The following is a 16,484-nucleotide window of genomic DNA, read 5'->3' as shown; positions in this document are numbered from 1 at the left end:
CTCTCTGCCCGCTTCCGGCAGAAGGTGCAGAAGCTTGAAAGAACACACCATCAGGCTCATGAACAGCTTCTTCCCCTCTGTTATCAGGATTCTGAATGGCCCTTCCATAAGTCAAGGTATCGTCCGATTCACCTCTGTCCCATTGTGGGAGTCAGGCTTTGTCTATGGGGTCTTGGGCAGAGTTGTTCCCAAAACAGCTGTGATGCAACTCGACAGTAAGCTTTGTATGGTGCATCTGTGCAAAAGTGTGTAAAAGTCATTGGAGACATGCTAGATTTTCTCAGTCACCTCAGGAAGTAGAAGTGTGGGTGTGTGGCACTACTTGGCTGTCACATCAATGTGGTTGGTCCACGAAAGATCATTGGTAATATTAACGCCAAGGAACTTGAAGCTCTCAACCATTTCCACTTCAGCACCATTGTTGCTAATTGGAGCATATTCTGCACTAATATAGTTCTCAAAGTTGCGCTTTTCCTTTATTCGATCTATTGGACTTGAGTTTGATAATTATATTTAGGTATGGCATATCTGATCTATTTGGAAAACGTGCACAACAAAGTTTTTCACTGTATGTGTGCCAATAATAAACCTAAATCTGCCATCACTGCGATGAAAACAGAAAATGCTAAGATAAACTCAGCAGGCCAAGCAGCATCTTAGTCATGGAGTTTTAGACTAATACATGTTCATGAGACATACAGGTAGGGGCAGAATTAGGATATTCGACCCATCGAGTCTGCTCCATCATTCAATCATAGCTGATCTATCTTTCCTTCTCAACCCAATTTCTTGCCTTCTCCCCATAACCTTTGATACCCATACCAATCAATTCTTGCTTTAAAAATACTCCAAAACTTGGCCTCCACAGCTATCTGTGCCAATGAATTCCATAGATTCACCATCCTCTGGCTAAAGAAATTCCTCCTCATCTCCTTTCTAAAGGAGGGTCCATTTATTCTGAGGTTGTGCTCTCTGATCCACAATCGTCCTGCTAGTGGAAACATATTCTCCACGTCCGTGGACACATCCAATGCAGAAATGGTGCCTTTCATACAGTGCACAAACAGTGCAGGAATGGGCTCTTTGGTCCACCACATCCACATTTACTTTTTATAATCTATCTCCTTTAATCTCATTTGTCTCTATTTGTACTTTATCCTTTCACCACTTGTCTATTTAAGTGTCTGTCTTTTTTTTCTGGTTTATTATATTGTTTACAGAGTACTATGTTTACATATTCTGTTATGCTGCTGCAAGTAAGAATCGCCTGGGTCAATGCTGTTCCCATGTTGTATCACTCTGTGTCTCTACATAGTTCTATCGGGTCACCCCTCGGCCTTTTTCACTCCAGGGAAGAGAAGCTCAGCCTTTGCAATTTCTCCCCATAACTAAAGTCCTCCTGTCCTGATAACTTCCCCGTAAATCGCATTTGCACTCTCTCCAGCACAATTACATCCTTCTGGTAGTGCGGCAACCAGAATTGCACATAATACTCCTTCATTAGACCTGAAATGCTTGACTATTTTTCCATTCAGAGCGTCACAGAACTGGAGTGAAAGCAAGCCATACTCAACTCTGATGGGCTGCCTTTTCTGTTGGATCTTGGCTTTTAAACTCTTTATTTCTTATATACGGTTGGTGGAGTTTCCAATCCAATTATGTTTGCAGTAAATTAGCTTCTGAATCTTATCATTCCCATTGAACAAAGCCAGATGCCTTCTGGAAACAAAGCCAGAAATCTCTTCGGAGATGTCTCCAGGGTCGTCCAGACTTTGCGCACACGGTAACTGCCACAAGGAGTAGGAGGTTGCCTCCTGTGGCATTCTCTGCAAAGAGCTATCTGTTGGAATTACTGAGACTTTCAATGTCGATTTGCATTTGGCAATTTCTATTGCTGCGTTTGAACCAACCCTTGGCATTAAACCAAGATCTTGTTCTGTTGGGTCCATGTGATAACTGGTGCAAAACAGCTGACCAACGATAAATGAAAATGGAGATAGCAGGACAGAATAGGCAGCAGTCAGTCTGAGTACCATCAGCAAAACAAAGTGTTGGTTACAACCAGACCATGTTCCGAAGATTTTATCAGGAGGAAGTCTCTCTTGGTTAGATTCCGTTGCAATAGAGTCATGCTGGTCCCATTTGCCTGAATCCCTATCCCTCTAAACCATTGTCATGGGCCTTCACACTCCATCCTTGTATATTATGGCTTGCCAATTCATTTATCCTTACCTGTCATGGAATCAAAGTCACCCAAGTGAATCTGTTTGTCGTCTGGGATCTAGGCCAGGGATTTTTCATGGCTGGAGCCTAAGTTTCCAAAGTCGGGTGGATACACTAAAGATAGTCCTTAGTTTAGAGACATTGCATGGAACCAGGCCCTTTGGCCCAATGAGTCCACGCTGACCAATGATCACCCGCTCACACTAGTTCTATGTTATCCCACTTTGCCATCCACTCCCTACACACGAGGGGCAATTTACAAAGGCCAATGAACCAACAAACTTGTATGTCTTTGGGATGTGGAAGGAAACCAGAGCACCCAGAGTAAACCGACGTGACCGCAGGGAGAACATGCAAACTCCACACAGATAGCACCCGAGGTCAGGATTGAACAGCCCTACCAGCTGTGCCACTGTTCTTCCCTCCATTCTTTTGCTGGTTCCGTTTGAGCTTGGTCTAAGGAACATAAATTGTTTATTTATCCCACAGGAGTGTGAGTAAGATGGTAAACAAGCTTATTCTTGATGGAAGTTTCCTGCCCATTCCTGAATCTCATTCAGGGTGACAGTGTTAATATCAAAATGCCCGCGTTCTCTGGCTATGATAAGCAGGCGTTGTTCAGGTCTGCCCATGTTCGGGCAAAAATGGTGAGCCAAACATTCCAGTCCTGAATATTTTAAAATAAAGTGAAACTCGAAGTACCACACAATCATACTAAAAAAAAGCAACAAGACACACAACTACATAAAAGTTAACATAAACATCCACCACAGCGGAATCCCCACATTCCTCACTGTGATGGAAGGCAACAAAGTCCAATCTTCTTCCTTGTTATTCACCTGCGGTCGGGGCAGTCGAACCATCTGCAGTCGGGGCGATCGAAGCTCCCGCAGCCGGCGATCGAAGCCCCCGCGTCGGGATGGTCGAACCTCCTGCGGCTTAGAGCTTCCGAAGTCAGTTTCTAACCAGGGACCGCTAGCTCCACGATGTTAAGACCGCAGGGTCCCACGGTTGGAGCTCCAAAGTCGATCTCCGACAGGGACCGCCAGGTCCACGATGTTAAGTCCTGCAGGCTCCCACAGTTGGAGCTCCCAAAGTGGGTCTCCAGCAAAGACCACCAACTTCACGTTGTTAGGCCGCAGTGCGGACGGAGATATGATATGGGAAAAAATTGCATCTCCTTCGAGGTCAGGAGATTAAATAAGAGTTTCCCCCAACCCCCCCCCCCACATAAAACAAGCCAAAGGACATGAAAATATACATTTAACACATACTAAAAAAAACAAAGAAGGCAAGGACAGACAGATTGTTGGCGAGGCAGACTCTGTTTCGCTTTGACCTGCTAGGGTCAAAGCGTCATACAGCGTGGAAACAGGCCCTTCAGCCCAACTTACCAACATGTCCCAGCTACAGTCATCCCATCTGCCCACATTTGGCCCATATCATAGAAACATAGAAAATAGGTGCAGGAGTAGGCCATTCGGCAGATCATCCAGAATCAGTACCCCATTTCTCCCCATATACCTTGATTCCGTTAGCCCTAAGAGCTGTATCTAACTCTCTCTTGAATATATCGCTCCAATCCTATCCTATCCATGCACCTGAATAACTGTTTGGTTTACAAACGTTGCGATAGTCCCTGCCTCGACTACCTCCTCTACTGAGTGAATCCAGCATTTTGATTTTTGGTTTAAAAACCGTTTCACGTTTCCAGAGTCTGCAGGTCCTTTTTTGGTAATTGCAAGCTTTATATTTATTTTTATTTTTTGCCTTTCACGCGGATCTCCACTCCGGATTTTTATCTGACAGCCCGTTCGGAAACTCCGTTCCGTCTATTACTCTGTACCATCCCAGCTCGCAGCAGAAACCGCTAGGCTGGAGACGGGGCTCCAGCGAATGCAGCCGCATCCATCCTTTCCTCCCGCCACCCCCACCCGCCCAGTGCAACTCTCTCTCCCCTCCCAGGGTGACAGGTTGGCCCTGCGTGGACCATGACACCCCCCTTCACCTCTGCACCCCTTCCTCTCACGCCGGGCACCGCGGACGGGGAGCAACGCGTTGGCGAGCACCCTGCAACCAAGTCCTTCCCAACCCGGGTCTGATGGAGCGCAGAGGACACACACATGCCGTGGATTTATCTCCAGCAAACTGAACGAGAGGGTACTTGAAAGTTGAGAGTGCCTCTGCCGCAGCGGAACCGGCATCCCACCGCCTCTAGCAGTATCTCCGCACCTTCCCATTCCCCCTCCCCAGCCCCCAGCCAATGCACCCTTGTCGACCAGGTCAAATTGGGGAGGAGAGGATGCCCTGGTTACAAACGGGCTAACAACGTCCGACCTGAAGACAGGCGCTGAAAGCTGGTGTAACTCCGGGCGGCTCAGGCAGGCAGGCAGCATCCCTGGAGGAGGGGGAAAGCGATTAGGCGACGTTTCGGATCGGGACATCTTCTTCTTCCATTACTTACTTGTCCTGCTGGGACTACCCAACGCATGAACTAAACCAGCGACCTGTGCACGTCCTGATCCCACACCTCGCCGCTCCCGGAGTGTTCCTCGACCCGCCCAGCCCGACCCAACCCAACCCAACCCAACCCTCACTACAAACCATCGCGGCTGGCTTTCGAAGAAGGGTTTCGGCGGCAGCGTTGGACGACAGAGGAGACCTCTGTGGCTGCACCGGAGATCCACCTGTGATTCTGTGCGCAGAGTCACCTGCAGAGAGGAAGAGGTCGCCGTCTCCAGTTCACCGGCTGAGATCTTCCCAGTGACCGGACCCTGAGATCAGGGGGGGGAGAGGGGAGGGGGGGGCGTGGACAAGTTGTCCCAGTTGGGGCCCAAATGACCCCGCAGAGCCGCGATTGCACCCTCTCCACGCAACTCTGAATTTTGTCTTTCTGCCAAGTGCCGTCCACTCGTTTGACTTCGCGTCAGGACCACCGGCTCCCATCGATTGATGGCTTCCCTTCGCAGGGTGAAGGGGCTCCTGATACTCAACCTGGTGGCCGTGGTGGGCTTCTTGCTCTTCCTGGCCCGGTGCAGGGCTCCGCTCAAGGGCTGGGAGGCGGTGCAGGCGGTGCAGAGCCGAGCCGAGTCCACCAACCTGTCGTACCGTGGCTCACCTCCTGTCCAGCAAGCGGTGCTGAAGAGGCTGTCCCTACTGGAGGACATCGTCTACCGCCAACTCAATGGTAAGAAGCTCAGGCGCTCCCCGAGCGATTACTCCATCACATCTTCCACATCCCGCACTGATGTCCTTTTGAAAGCTCGCAGATGTAAAGATGTTTTAGCACACCCATCGCCCTCTCGGTTTAAGGTCCTATTCCAAATCCATAGCTGACTTCCAGGTCGGCAGTTCCTTGGGATGGAGAAAGATTTGCATCCGCTCCAGTTCTGAGAAGTGGGAGATATGGGTGGGGGGAAGTTCCTTTAACGTGATGTGCTGATGTACACTATACTTCCCCTCTCTATCCCTCCCCATGCCCATCCCCATCCCTATCCCTTGGCACTTTCCCTCTGCAACTGAAGGAAGCCCATCACCTTATTCCTGCATAGACAAGTGCTGGAGTAACTCAGCAGATCAGGCAGCATCTCTGGAGAACATGGGTAGGTGATGTTTTGGGTCTCGATACGTGATGTTTAGGTCTACCATTAAGTTGGCGGTAGGTGATATCCTCCTAGTCTCGACCCAAAACATCACCCATCCTTTTTCTTCAGAGATGTTGCCTGGCCACTGATGTACTCCAGCACTTTGTGTCTCTCTTTCATATAAACGGGAATCTGCATTTCTCTGTTTCTACACCTTCACCCTGCACCTCCATTCTCACCACCACCCAGAGACCGAAGCAACATTTCAGATGAGCCAACGATACTGATGCACCTCCGCCAACATGGTCTTTTGCATTTGATACACCCAACCTGCCCATCCGACCAGCATGTCCTGCCTAGAGTGATACAGTGTGGAGACCGGCCTTTCTGCCCGGCCACACCGGCCAACATGTCCCATCTGCCCGCATTTGGCCCATATCCCTCCAAACTTTCCTATCCATGTACCTGTCTAACTGTTTCTTAAACGTTGGGATAGTCCCTGCCGCAACAACCTCCTCCGGCAGCTCATTCCATACACCCACCACCTTTTGCATGAAATAGTTACCCCTCAGGTTCCATTTAAATATTTCCCCCCACACCTTAAAGAAATGTCCTCAGGTTCTCGATTACCCCACTCTGGGCAAGAGACTTTGTGCATCTATCCAATCTTTTGAGGAAGGACATTCTTGCTATTGAGGGAGTGCAGCGTAGGTTCGCAAGATTAATTCCTGGAATGGCAGGACTGTCATATGCTGAGAGAATGGAGCGGCTGGGCTTGTATACTCTGGAATTTAGAAGGATGAGAGGGGATTCTTATTGAAACATATGATCATTAAGGGTTTGGACACGCTATAGGCAGGAAACATGTTCCTGATGTTGGGGGAGTCCAGAACCAGGGGCCACAGTTTAAGAATAAGGGGTGAGCCATTTAGATGGAGGTGAGGAAACACTTTTTCACACAGAGAGTTGTGAGTGTGTTTAATTCTCGAGGGCGGTGGAGGCCGGTTCTCTGAATACCTTCAAGAGAGAGCTAGATAGGGCTCATAAAGATAGCGGAGCCAGGGGATATGCTGAGAAGGCAGGAACGGGGTACTGATTGGGGATGATCAGCCATGATCACATTGAATGGCGGTGCTGGCTCGACGGGCCGAATGGCCTACTCCTGCACCTATTGTCTATTGTCTATTGGCTTGATTTTGCACAGTGAGACTAAGAACGGACCAGATTTCCGCTTTGCCGAGCACCTGTGCTCTGTCCACAGTCATCAACGTGCTCCCAGTTGCAAGCCCTGAACCTCTCTCCCCATTCCCAAACCCATACGTTCCTTGTCAGTCTCATCCACTGCCAGGGTGAGGCCAGACATAAACCAGAAGAACAGCTCATTTTCAATTTGGATAGTCTACAACCTATTGGCACATTAACTTCTCATATTTCAGATAATCCGTACCCTTCTGTTCATTCAGCCAGGTCCTCTCACTAGCGTCCTTCTTTCCAACTCTCACCCCACTCTCTCTTAGTTTCTTCCCCGACCCCAGCCAGTTCTGTTTGCCTATCACCCACACACTTAACCACAGTGGCCGTTGTCCCCTCTCACAAATATTTCCGCCTACTGACCTTCCCTTATCTGATTCCATGCTTCGCCTTCTTTCTGATCAGGTTCTATAACCTGCAGCCCAGTTTTCTCCATTTACCACCTCCCAGTGCCTGCCACTATGTCCACTCTTCCCTCCTCACCTGACTCCATCTGTTCAACACTTGCCAGCTGCTGCCTCATCCCCCCCCCCCCCCCACCCCCCAATCTCTTTTAAACGTCAGTCCTGAAACACCGTCGTCGCTATGTCGCTCTTCCAGGGAGATGCTAAATGCATTTCGTTGTCTCTGTACTGTACACTGACAATGACAATTAAAATTGAATCTGAATCTGAATCTGAACCGACCATCCCTTTGCCTCTACAGATACTGCCTGATCCACTGACATCCTCCAATAGTTAGTTTTTGTTTCACCACAAGAAGTTGTCGGGCCATTGGCAAGGAGGTCCAAGGGCAACCGAGTTGCCAAACATTGCCACCCTCCCAGGTGGATACAAATCCTTAATGTTCTGACCAAAACTTGTCACTCACTCAAAAGGTTATGTGGCCATGACCAAAGTGCAGTTAAAATGAACCTGCTGTATCGATTGTGGGCTGTGTTTTCCTGATTAAAATGATGCCTGCAGGCAAATAGGATTTCAATGGCTTCAACTGATCATTATGTTTCATTTGAACTAATTAACCCAATAAAGTTAATTTGTTTAGTTTAGTTTAGTTTAGAGAAAAATTGCAGAAACAGGCCCTTCGGCCCACCGAGTCCGCACTGACCAGTGATTCCCACACATTAACAACACCCTACACACACTAGAGACAACTTTACACTTATAACCAAGCCAATTAACCTACAAACCTGTAAGTCTTTGGAGTGTGGGAGAAAACTGAAAATATCAGAATAAGTCCATGCAGGCCATGGGGAGAATGTACAAATCCTGCACAGACAAGCACCTGTAATCAGCATCAAACCCGGGTCTCTAATGCTGTGAGGCAGTAGCTCTATCGTTACGCCACCACTACGCATAAATTGAAAGTGCAGTTCCCCAAAAGGGCAAGGAATGTACCAGACTTTAACCAGTTTCCTGGAAAGGTAATCGCTTGATCTGAACCTGCTGAATTATGCTTGATTCGGACATAGCCTCTGATAATTCTGGGGCTACAGTATCCTATGACTGCACCCATTGGATAGGCTACCTGGAGGCTGCCACTTGGTGGTACTTCCATCAGTGGAACATAGGAACGTAAGAGGAAGATACAGGGGATGGTCCTTCTGTCCCTCATGGCTGATCCACCTTTCTGTACATTCATGCCTGATCGTCGCCCTCAGGAACTCTTTTCTGGATGAACCACATATCTCTATAGTTCCTTCATACCCAAAAATCTGTCACTTTCGTTCATGAATATATTGAGCAATTGACCTACAATCCACTTGGACAAAGCATCCCATGGCTTCACTACCTTCTGGGAGAAGGAATTTATTCTCATCTCTGCACTGAACGGCGAGCCCATAATTTGAGATGCTAACTCATGGTTCCAGAAATTCCATCCAAAGAAAACTTTATCCTTGCATCTACCCTGAAAGAGTTTTGCTTGTTATAAGGAATCATTGCATCCCCTCTCTCTCCATCCCTCCCCCCACCCTAGCCTTAAAGCTTATTTCACTGTTTGGATTCCTTGGCTATCACCTTGTCCCCAGCCAACAAAGGACCATGTGAAGGAAAGAACTGCAGATACTGGTTTAAATCAAAGATAGAGACAAAATGCTGGAGTAACTGGAGCAGGACAGGCAGCATCTCTGGAGAGAAGGAATGGGTGACGTTTCGGGTCAAGACCCTTCTTCAGAAACGACACCTTTTCCTTCTCTCTCCAGAGATGCTGCCTGAGATCTCAGAGATGCTCCAGAGGTGGCGCAGCGGCAGAGTTGCTGCCTTACAGCGCTTGCAGCGCCGGAGACCCGGGTTCAATCCCGACTACCGGTGCTGTCTGTACGGAGTCTCCCCGTGACTGCGTGAGTTTTCTCCGGGATCTTCGGTTTCCTCCCACACTCCAAAGAAGCACAGGTTTGTAGGTGAACTGGCTTGGTGCTTGTAGGTTAATTGGTAAGTGTAAATTGTCCCAAGTGTGTGTAGGATAGTGTTAGTGTGAGGGGATCGCTGGTCGGCACGGACTCGGTGGGCTGAAGGGCGTATTTCCTCACTGTATCCCTAAACTAAACTAAACAAAGCTAAACTGGATTGTTATTGCCAATTTTGCTATCCTATACAATTTATGCCTTTCATGTTTAACATCTGAACTTTCACTCATACTGAACCCCACCTCACTCCCATTCTTTTCAGTATTTTCATTCATGAGTCATGAGGGAAATGCCACGGGTGGTGGAACCGGTTGCTACAAACAGTGCAAAAGTGTTTGGCAGAAACAAGACACATTAAATAATTAGAAACATTAAATAATTGTCCTGGACTTCCCCAACATCGGGAGCAATCTTCCTGCATCTAGCCTGTCCAACCCCTTTGTCTCCTCTAATCTCTTCAAATGACAAAGTAAAATATCTGCTTTGGGAGTCTGGTTTAGTGCATGCGGATGATAAATTCAACCCAATGAGGTGAATGAAGTCCAGCACAGTAAATGGTAAAGTGGTGCAGAACAGGGGGATCTGGGAGTACAGGCGCATGGTTACATGAACATGGTGGTTACATAGATACATACATACATAGAAAATAGATGCAGGCGTAGGCCATTCAGCCCTTCGAGTCAGCACCACCATGCAATGTGATCGTGGCTGATCATCCACAATCAGTACCCCGTTCCTGCCTTCTCACCATATCCCGTGATTCCGCTAGCGGTAAGAGCTCTATCTAACTCTCTTTTGAATGCATCCAGTGAATCAGCCTCCACAAATTCACAACTCTCTGGGAGAAAAAGTTTTTCCTCATCTCAGTTCTAAATGGCCTACCCCTTATTCTTCAACTGTGGTCCCTGGTTCTGGTCTGCCCCAACAACGGGAACATGTTTCCTGCATCTTGTGTGTCCAATCCCTTAATAATTTTATATGTTTCTGTAAGAACTCCTCTCATCCTTCTAAATTGCAGTGAATACAAGCCCAATTGCTCCATTCTTTCATCATATGACAGTCCCACCATCCCAGGAATTAACCTTGTGAACTTACGCTGCACTCTCTCAATAGCAAGAATGTCCTTCCACAAATTAGGTTCAGTTGGAGATGGTGGTTTAGAAGGCATTTTGCTTCTTTGGAAAGAAGCATTTTGGGACATCACGATACAACTACGGCACGGTGGCGCAGCAGTAGAGTTGCTGCCTTACAGTGCTTACAGTGCCAGAGGCCCAGGTTTGATCCCAACTATGGGTGCTGTATGTACAGAGTTTATACGTTCTCCCCGTGACCACATGGGTTTTTCCGAGATCTTCGGATTCCTCCCACAGTCCAAAGATGTACAGGTTTGTAGGTCAATTGGCCTGGTATAAATGTAAATTGCCTTAGGATAGTGTTAGTGTGTGGGAATCGCTGGTCGGCACAGACTTGGTGGGCCGAAGGGCCTGTTTCTGCACAGTGTCTCTAAACTAAACTGTACACGTTTTTGATGAGACCTCACTTGCTGTTATATACCTCACTTGCCTTATATCATTACTAAGTTATAGGAAATATGCCATTGAGATAGAAATGGTGCAGAGGAGATTCGCCATGATGTTGCCTGAACCACTAGGCTTGAGTTCTAAGCTGAGACTGAACAGTTTGGGATTTTGTTTTCTTTGGAGCATAGGAGGCTGAATTGTACAATATTGTATAATTATTGAAGTCTACAAAATCATGAGGGGTATAGATAAAGTGAATGCTCAGTCTTCAATCCATAGTAGGGCAATCAAAAATTAAAGGGCATAGGCTTAATTTGAGAGGGCAGAGATTAAAGAGGAAACTCAGGGGTAACTTTTTCACTCAAATGGTAGCCTGTATCTGGAAAGAGCTGCCAGAGGAAGCTCTAGAAGAGGATATAATTATACATTTTAAAGAATGCTAGGACAAAATTACTATCTACCTCTTAGCAGACTGTTGGACTATCCTTGATCGGACTTTGCTGGTTTTACATTGCACCAAACCTAATCATGTATCTATACACTGTAAATGGCTCCATTGTAATCATGTATTGTCTTTCTGCTGACTGGATGGCACACCACCATCACATTGAATGGCGGTGCTGGCTTGAAGGGCCGTATGGCCTACTCCTGCACCTATTCTCTATAATTCATTGTACCTCGGTACACGTGACAATGAATTATAGACAATAGGTGCAGGAGTAGGCCATATGGCCCTTCAAGACAGCACCACCATTCAATGTGATCATGGCTGATCATCCACAATTAAACTGAACTGAGGAAGGGTTTAGAGGGATATTGGCCAAATGCAGGACTTGCCCACTGTGCCACCTTGGTCAGCATGGATAGTTTGGGTGAAGGACTTGTTTCCACGGTGTACAGCTCTTTGATGCTATAAGGGGCACAGAAGGGTATATATATTCTTTTTCCCATCACAGTGTAATAAATACAAGATGGCCTAGGTTTAAGCGGAGAAATTAGCATTTGAGGGGAAAGTACTTGTTGCACAGACTATTTGATATTGATGCCAGAAGAAATGGTGGAGTAAGATACAGTCACTACATTTAAGAGACATTTAGAAAGAATCGGTCAGTGACTCATTCACCCTTGAGTCTTTATCGCAACATTTCATTCACCCTCGACTAAATTTTCTTATGTTTTTTGGTAATTTTCGTCTTATTCTCCGTTGTGTATAATTGTATATGTAATTTATTTTATTACATGAGCAAAATACATAAAATAACTAATTTCTTAAGCATTTATTTTATTCAACTTTTTGAACATCCTAAAAATATGAAAAGAAAACGGAGTAAAAAAACAGTTCAATTACCACTCGAGTTGAAAAACCTTTCCAACATCTAAACACTGCGCTTCAGCCCCATCCTACCCTTTCGCTTTGGTTACTGCAGTTTTTTTCTTGATAACATTTATGATCCCACTAGCTCATCTGGTCTTCCCTAAAATAATAATAATAATAATAATAATATAATAATAATATATTTTATTGTCATTGCACATAAGTGCAACGAGATTTGGTATGCAGCTTCCATCCGATGTCATAACTTAAATAACTAATAAAATTTAGAATTAGATACCCCGAGAACATGGTTTGTAAAAAGAAAATTAAAACAGTAAAACAGTCAAAACAGACAAGTGCAATATTACAGTAAATTTGGGAAATATCCTGCTACTTTGAAATTAGAAAAACCATAGGTAGAGAGAAAAAAACATCAAATTTTCAGCTCCACCGCCATTAAAACCAATGCGAGCTTAGTAACCACTTTAATGGCAATGCTTTTTTTAAGTATAGAAAAAAAAATATAAATATCTGAATAAATTAAGTCATTCACTCTTCATTCACCCCTCTAGTTTCATTCACCCCAAAATAATTTAATTCGCCCTTGGGTGAACCATTCACCAGTTTAAGAAGCATAGGAATAGGTAATACATAGAAGGATATGGACCTAATTAATGCTTGAATGCTGTGACGTTCATGTTCCATGAAATTCATGAATAACTTTCAAATTATTAATGTAGTGTTATGTAGGTCAATGTGATGGCTAACTTCCTGCACTAGGAAAGCCCCATAAACAACAAGGAGAGTCGGGAGATAAATGAGCTGAACATACTGATAATTTAACATTGTGTAAATTACTTAATTAATGAGCTTAAAAGACACACCAGGTTATGCAATGATCTTTCCAATCGTTACAGTAAATACTGTTGCTCAGAGTAATTTGTTTTTTTTATGTGTCATTGGAATAACCTCTACAACTACCTTGCAGATGATAATTTAAAACAAAGACGAAATGATATTATTTATGTTTTGAAATGGTTTATTTAGAGCAGCGGAGAGCAGCCAGAGTGGAAGTAAAATTACTTTGATCGCCAAATAGCTAGAAGCTTTAGTACGTAATTCTGGCTTTGATGACCTTGCCGAATGCAGAAATATCAGACTCTTACCCTTGGAGTTGGATTGGGGTTAGTCATCGAATTTCAGCAACTTGGAACAAAAGCTTCTTCCTGCAGCTATTAAACACAACAACGAATAAGTTCTGAGCTCTGAGCTGCAAAAGACTATATTATTATTGCGCTATATTTGTTATTTATTGAACTTTTTATTTTTTTTCTCTTCCCCATTATGTACTATGTTTACATATTTACATATTCTGTTGTGCTGCAGCAAGTAAGAATTTCATTGTCCCATCTGGGACATATGACAATAAAACACTCTTGACTGGATTCTCTTGAAAAGGAGATTAAGGTGTCAGGGATGTTACTGTTTAGGTCCCTCATTATTGGGATGTTATGTTGCAATTGTGCAAAATACAAGTTAGATCTGGATTATTAAGTGCAGCTCTGGTTTGTCACATCATAGGGAAGGTGTGATTGCACTGGAGAGACTGAGGATGAGATTCAGCAGGTTGTTAGTCAGCCTCTCCCTAAAACACGAGCCCGTAAGTCGAGGTGACATCCTCGTAAATCTCTTCTACACTATTTCCAACGTGATATGATCCTTTCTATAGCTGGATGAACAGACCTGCATCGAGTACTCCAGGTGTGATCTCATCAATGACTTGTACAGCTGTATCATGATGTTCCCGTTTACGACTCCCGAATGCTGGTACTTCAGAGCCGCGTAACATAATTCAAAAACCAGGTTCAAGTTCAAAAATAGTTTTAATTTTTCAATGGAACACAAAACCCAAACCTGATTCAAACAACCCAGTCAGGGATATGGATGAACCAACAAACAATTAAACAGTGCTCCAGCCAGCCACGTAATGGGCCGTCGAGCCGGAGACTCTAAAACCTGCCTAAAGAGATATAACTCTGAAACAAAATACCCGAAAACACTAAGGTCAGCCCTTATCCGTCCCAATTCAATATTTGTTAACAAGTAATGGTGAAAGTACACAAAGTTCTATGCCATGTGGCCAGGCCTTCCTCAGCTCACACCAGCAGGCTGCTCACAAGTCAGGGTCTACGAAGAAGAGAGAGAATCCTGGGAAACTGTGGTAATTAAGCTTCAGATGAGTCACCCGTCACCTGAGGCAGCTTGGCCAATCGGGTACAGGAGCCTTTAACCCCTTGATTCCAGACTCACAGCCACGAGGCCTGTACTCGGGAGAGAAACAGAGAAAGGTAAGTACATAGCATTCACCAGGGGGGGGAGCGCCTAACACCCCCACCCAAAGATACTGAATAAGTTTCGGAAGAAGAGAGAAAAAACACCACCAAATCCCAGAAACTGTTCAAGAGCTAAAACACTACTGGCGCGACAAGGCGTCAGCCAAGACATTATCCTTGCCACGGATATGCCTGACCTCCAGGTTGTAGTCTTGCAGCTGCAAACTCCAGCTCATTAACCGCCGGTTCTTATTCTTCATATTCTGCAAAAATACCAAAGGATTATGATCCGTGAGTACGATGACAGGGACATTCGAGGAGCCAACATAAACCTCGAAATGATTCAAAGACATTAAAATAGCAAGGGCTTCTTTCTCAATGGTGGAGTATCACTTCTGATGATGATTAAACTTCTTAGAGAAGTACGAAACTGGATGCTCCACCCCATCTGAATCATCCTGTAGAAGAACTCCACCAACCCCACGATCACTAGCATCCACTGCCAGCTTAAATGGACGCTCAAAATCAGGTGCCGCAAGCACAGGTGCGCGCACCAGAAGACTTTTAGTATGATCAAAGGCTTGTTGACACTCTGCGGACCACACAAAAGCCACCTTCGGACTCAGCAAATCCGTCAAAGGGGCAGCCACCGCAGAGAAGTTTGGACAGAATCCTCTATAGTACCCAACCATAGCCAGATACCTACGGAGTTCAGTCCGAGAGGTTGGAGCAGGAAATGCGACAATATGCCCCACCTTTTCCTCGAGAGTGCGAACCTGACCCCGGCCCACCACCTTACCCAGATACGTTACCGTGGCCTGGCCAAACTCACACTTCCCCAGATTGATCGTTAGGTTTGCCTCCGCTAGACGATGAAATACCTCCTTCAGTTTAATGACGGCCTCCATGTTCTGAACTGGCTGAACAGAAGGTGGGGGACTGTCTGCACAGCCAGGCAAAACCCCACCCTCCACCAACGCAGCCCACAACTCCGATTTAATGGAGTGTTTCTTTGAATGCTTGTCAATAGGCACGGCGTAGTTCTCAGCCAGCAAAATCAAATGCTCCTTCGTACATCTATCAAACAACTCCCGACTAGGAGCCTCAACAAACTCTTTCACCTTAAATTCCATCTCTAATGTAGCACCAAACCACCAGCTAAACCCTGGGCACCAATGCTACCATAAACAGGGAAGAAAAAATTCCCTCACAACACAGACTGCCTCAAAGCAGGGAAGAAAAAATCCCCTCACACACACAGACTTCCTCAGTCACCAGAAGCCTACCAAAAAGAACCCCAAAACGTCTAGGGTCCTCAAAACTTAGGACGAGCCCCCATTTTGTTACGACTCCCGAATGCAGGTACTTCAGAGCCGCGTAACATAATTCAAAAACCAGGTTCAAGTTCAAAAATAGTTTTAATTTTTCAATGGAACACAAAACCCAAACCTGATTCAAACAACCCAGTCAGGGTTATGGATGGACTAACAAACAATTAAACAGTGCTCCAGCCAGCCACGTAATGGGCCGTCGAACCGGAGACTCTAAAACCTGCCTAAAGAGATATAACCCTGAAACAAAGTACCCGAAAACACTAAGGTCAGCCCTTATCCGTCCCAATTCAATATTTGTTAACAAGTAATGGTGAAAGTACACAAAGTTCTATGCCATGTGGCCAGGCCTTCCTCAGCTCACACCAGCAGGCTGCTCACAAGTCAGGGTCTACGAAGAAGAGAGAGAATCCTGGGAAACTCTGGTATTTAAGCTTCAGATGAGTCACCCGTCACCTGACGCAGCTTGGCCAATCGGGTACAGGAGCCTTTAACCCCTTGATTCCAGACTCACAGCCAC

General features: G+C 45.7%; 1 protein-coding gene across 1 annotated transcript in view; it reads left to right on the top strand.

The window, feature by feature from the left end:
• Positions 1-4,093: 4,093 nt before the first annotated feature.
• The window catches only part of galnt17 (polypeptide N-acetylgalactosaminyltransferase 17), a 318,360-nt gene continuing 305,969 nt past the window's right edge, over positions 4,094-16,484 (top strand). Inside the window, exon 1 of the mRNA XM_033046150.1 lies at positions 4,094-5,410. Coding sequence (XP_032902041.1) covers positions 5,176-5,410 — 235 coding nt within the window. The 5' untranslated portion in view covers positions 4,094-5,175. The remainder of the gene's footprint in view (positions 5,411-16,484) is intronic.

The sequence above is a fragment of the Amblyraja radiata genome, chromosome 28, assembly GCF_010909765.2.
Source record: "Amblyraja radiata isolate CabotCenter1 chromosome 28, sAmbRad1.1.pri, whole genome shotgun sequence".
Taxonomy (NCBI): Eukaryota; Metazoa; Chordata; class Chondrichthyes; order Rajiformes; family Rajidae; genus Amblyraja; species Amblyraja radiata.
The sequence above is the reverse complement of the archived record's forward strand: the minus strand, read 5'-3'. Positions and strand labels throughout refer to the sequence as shown.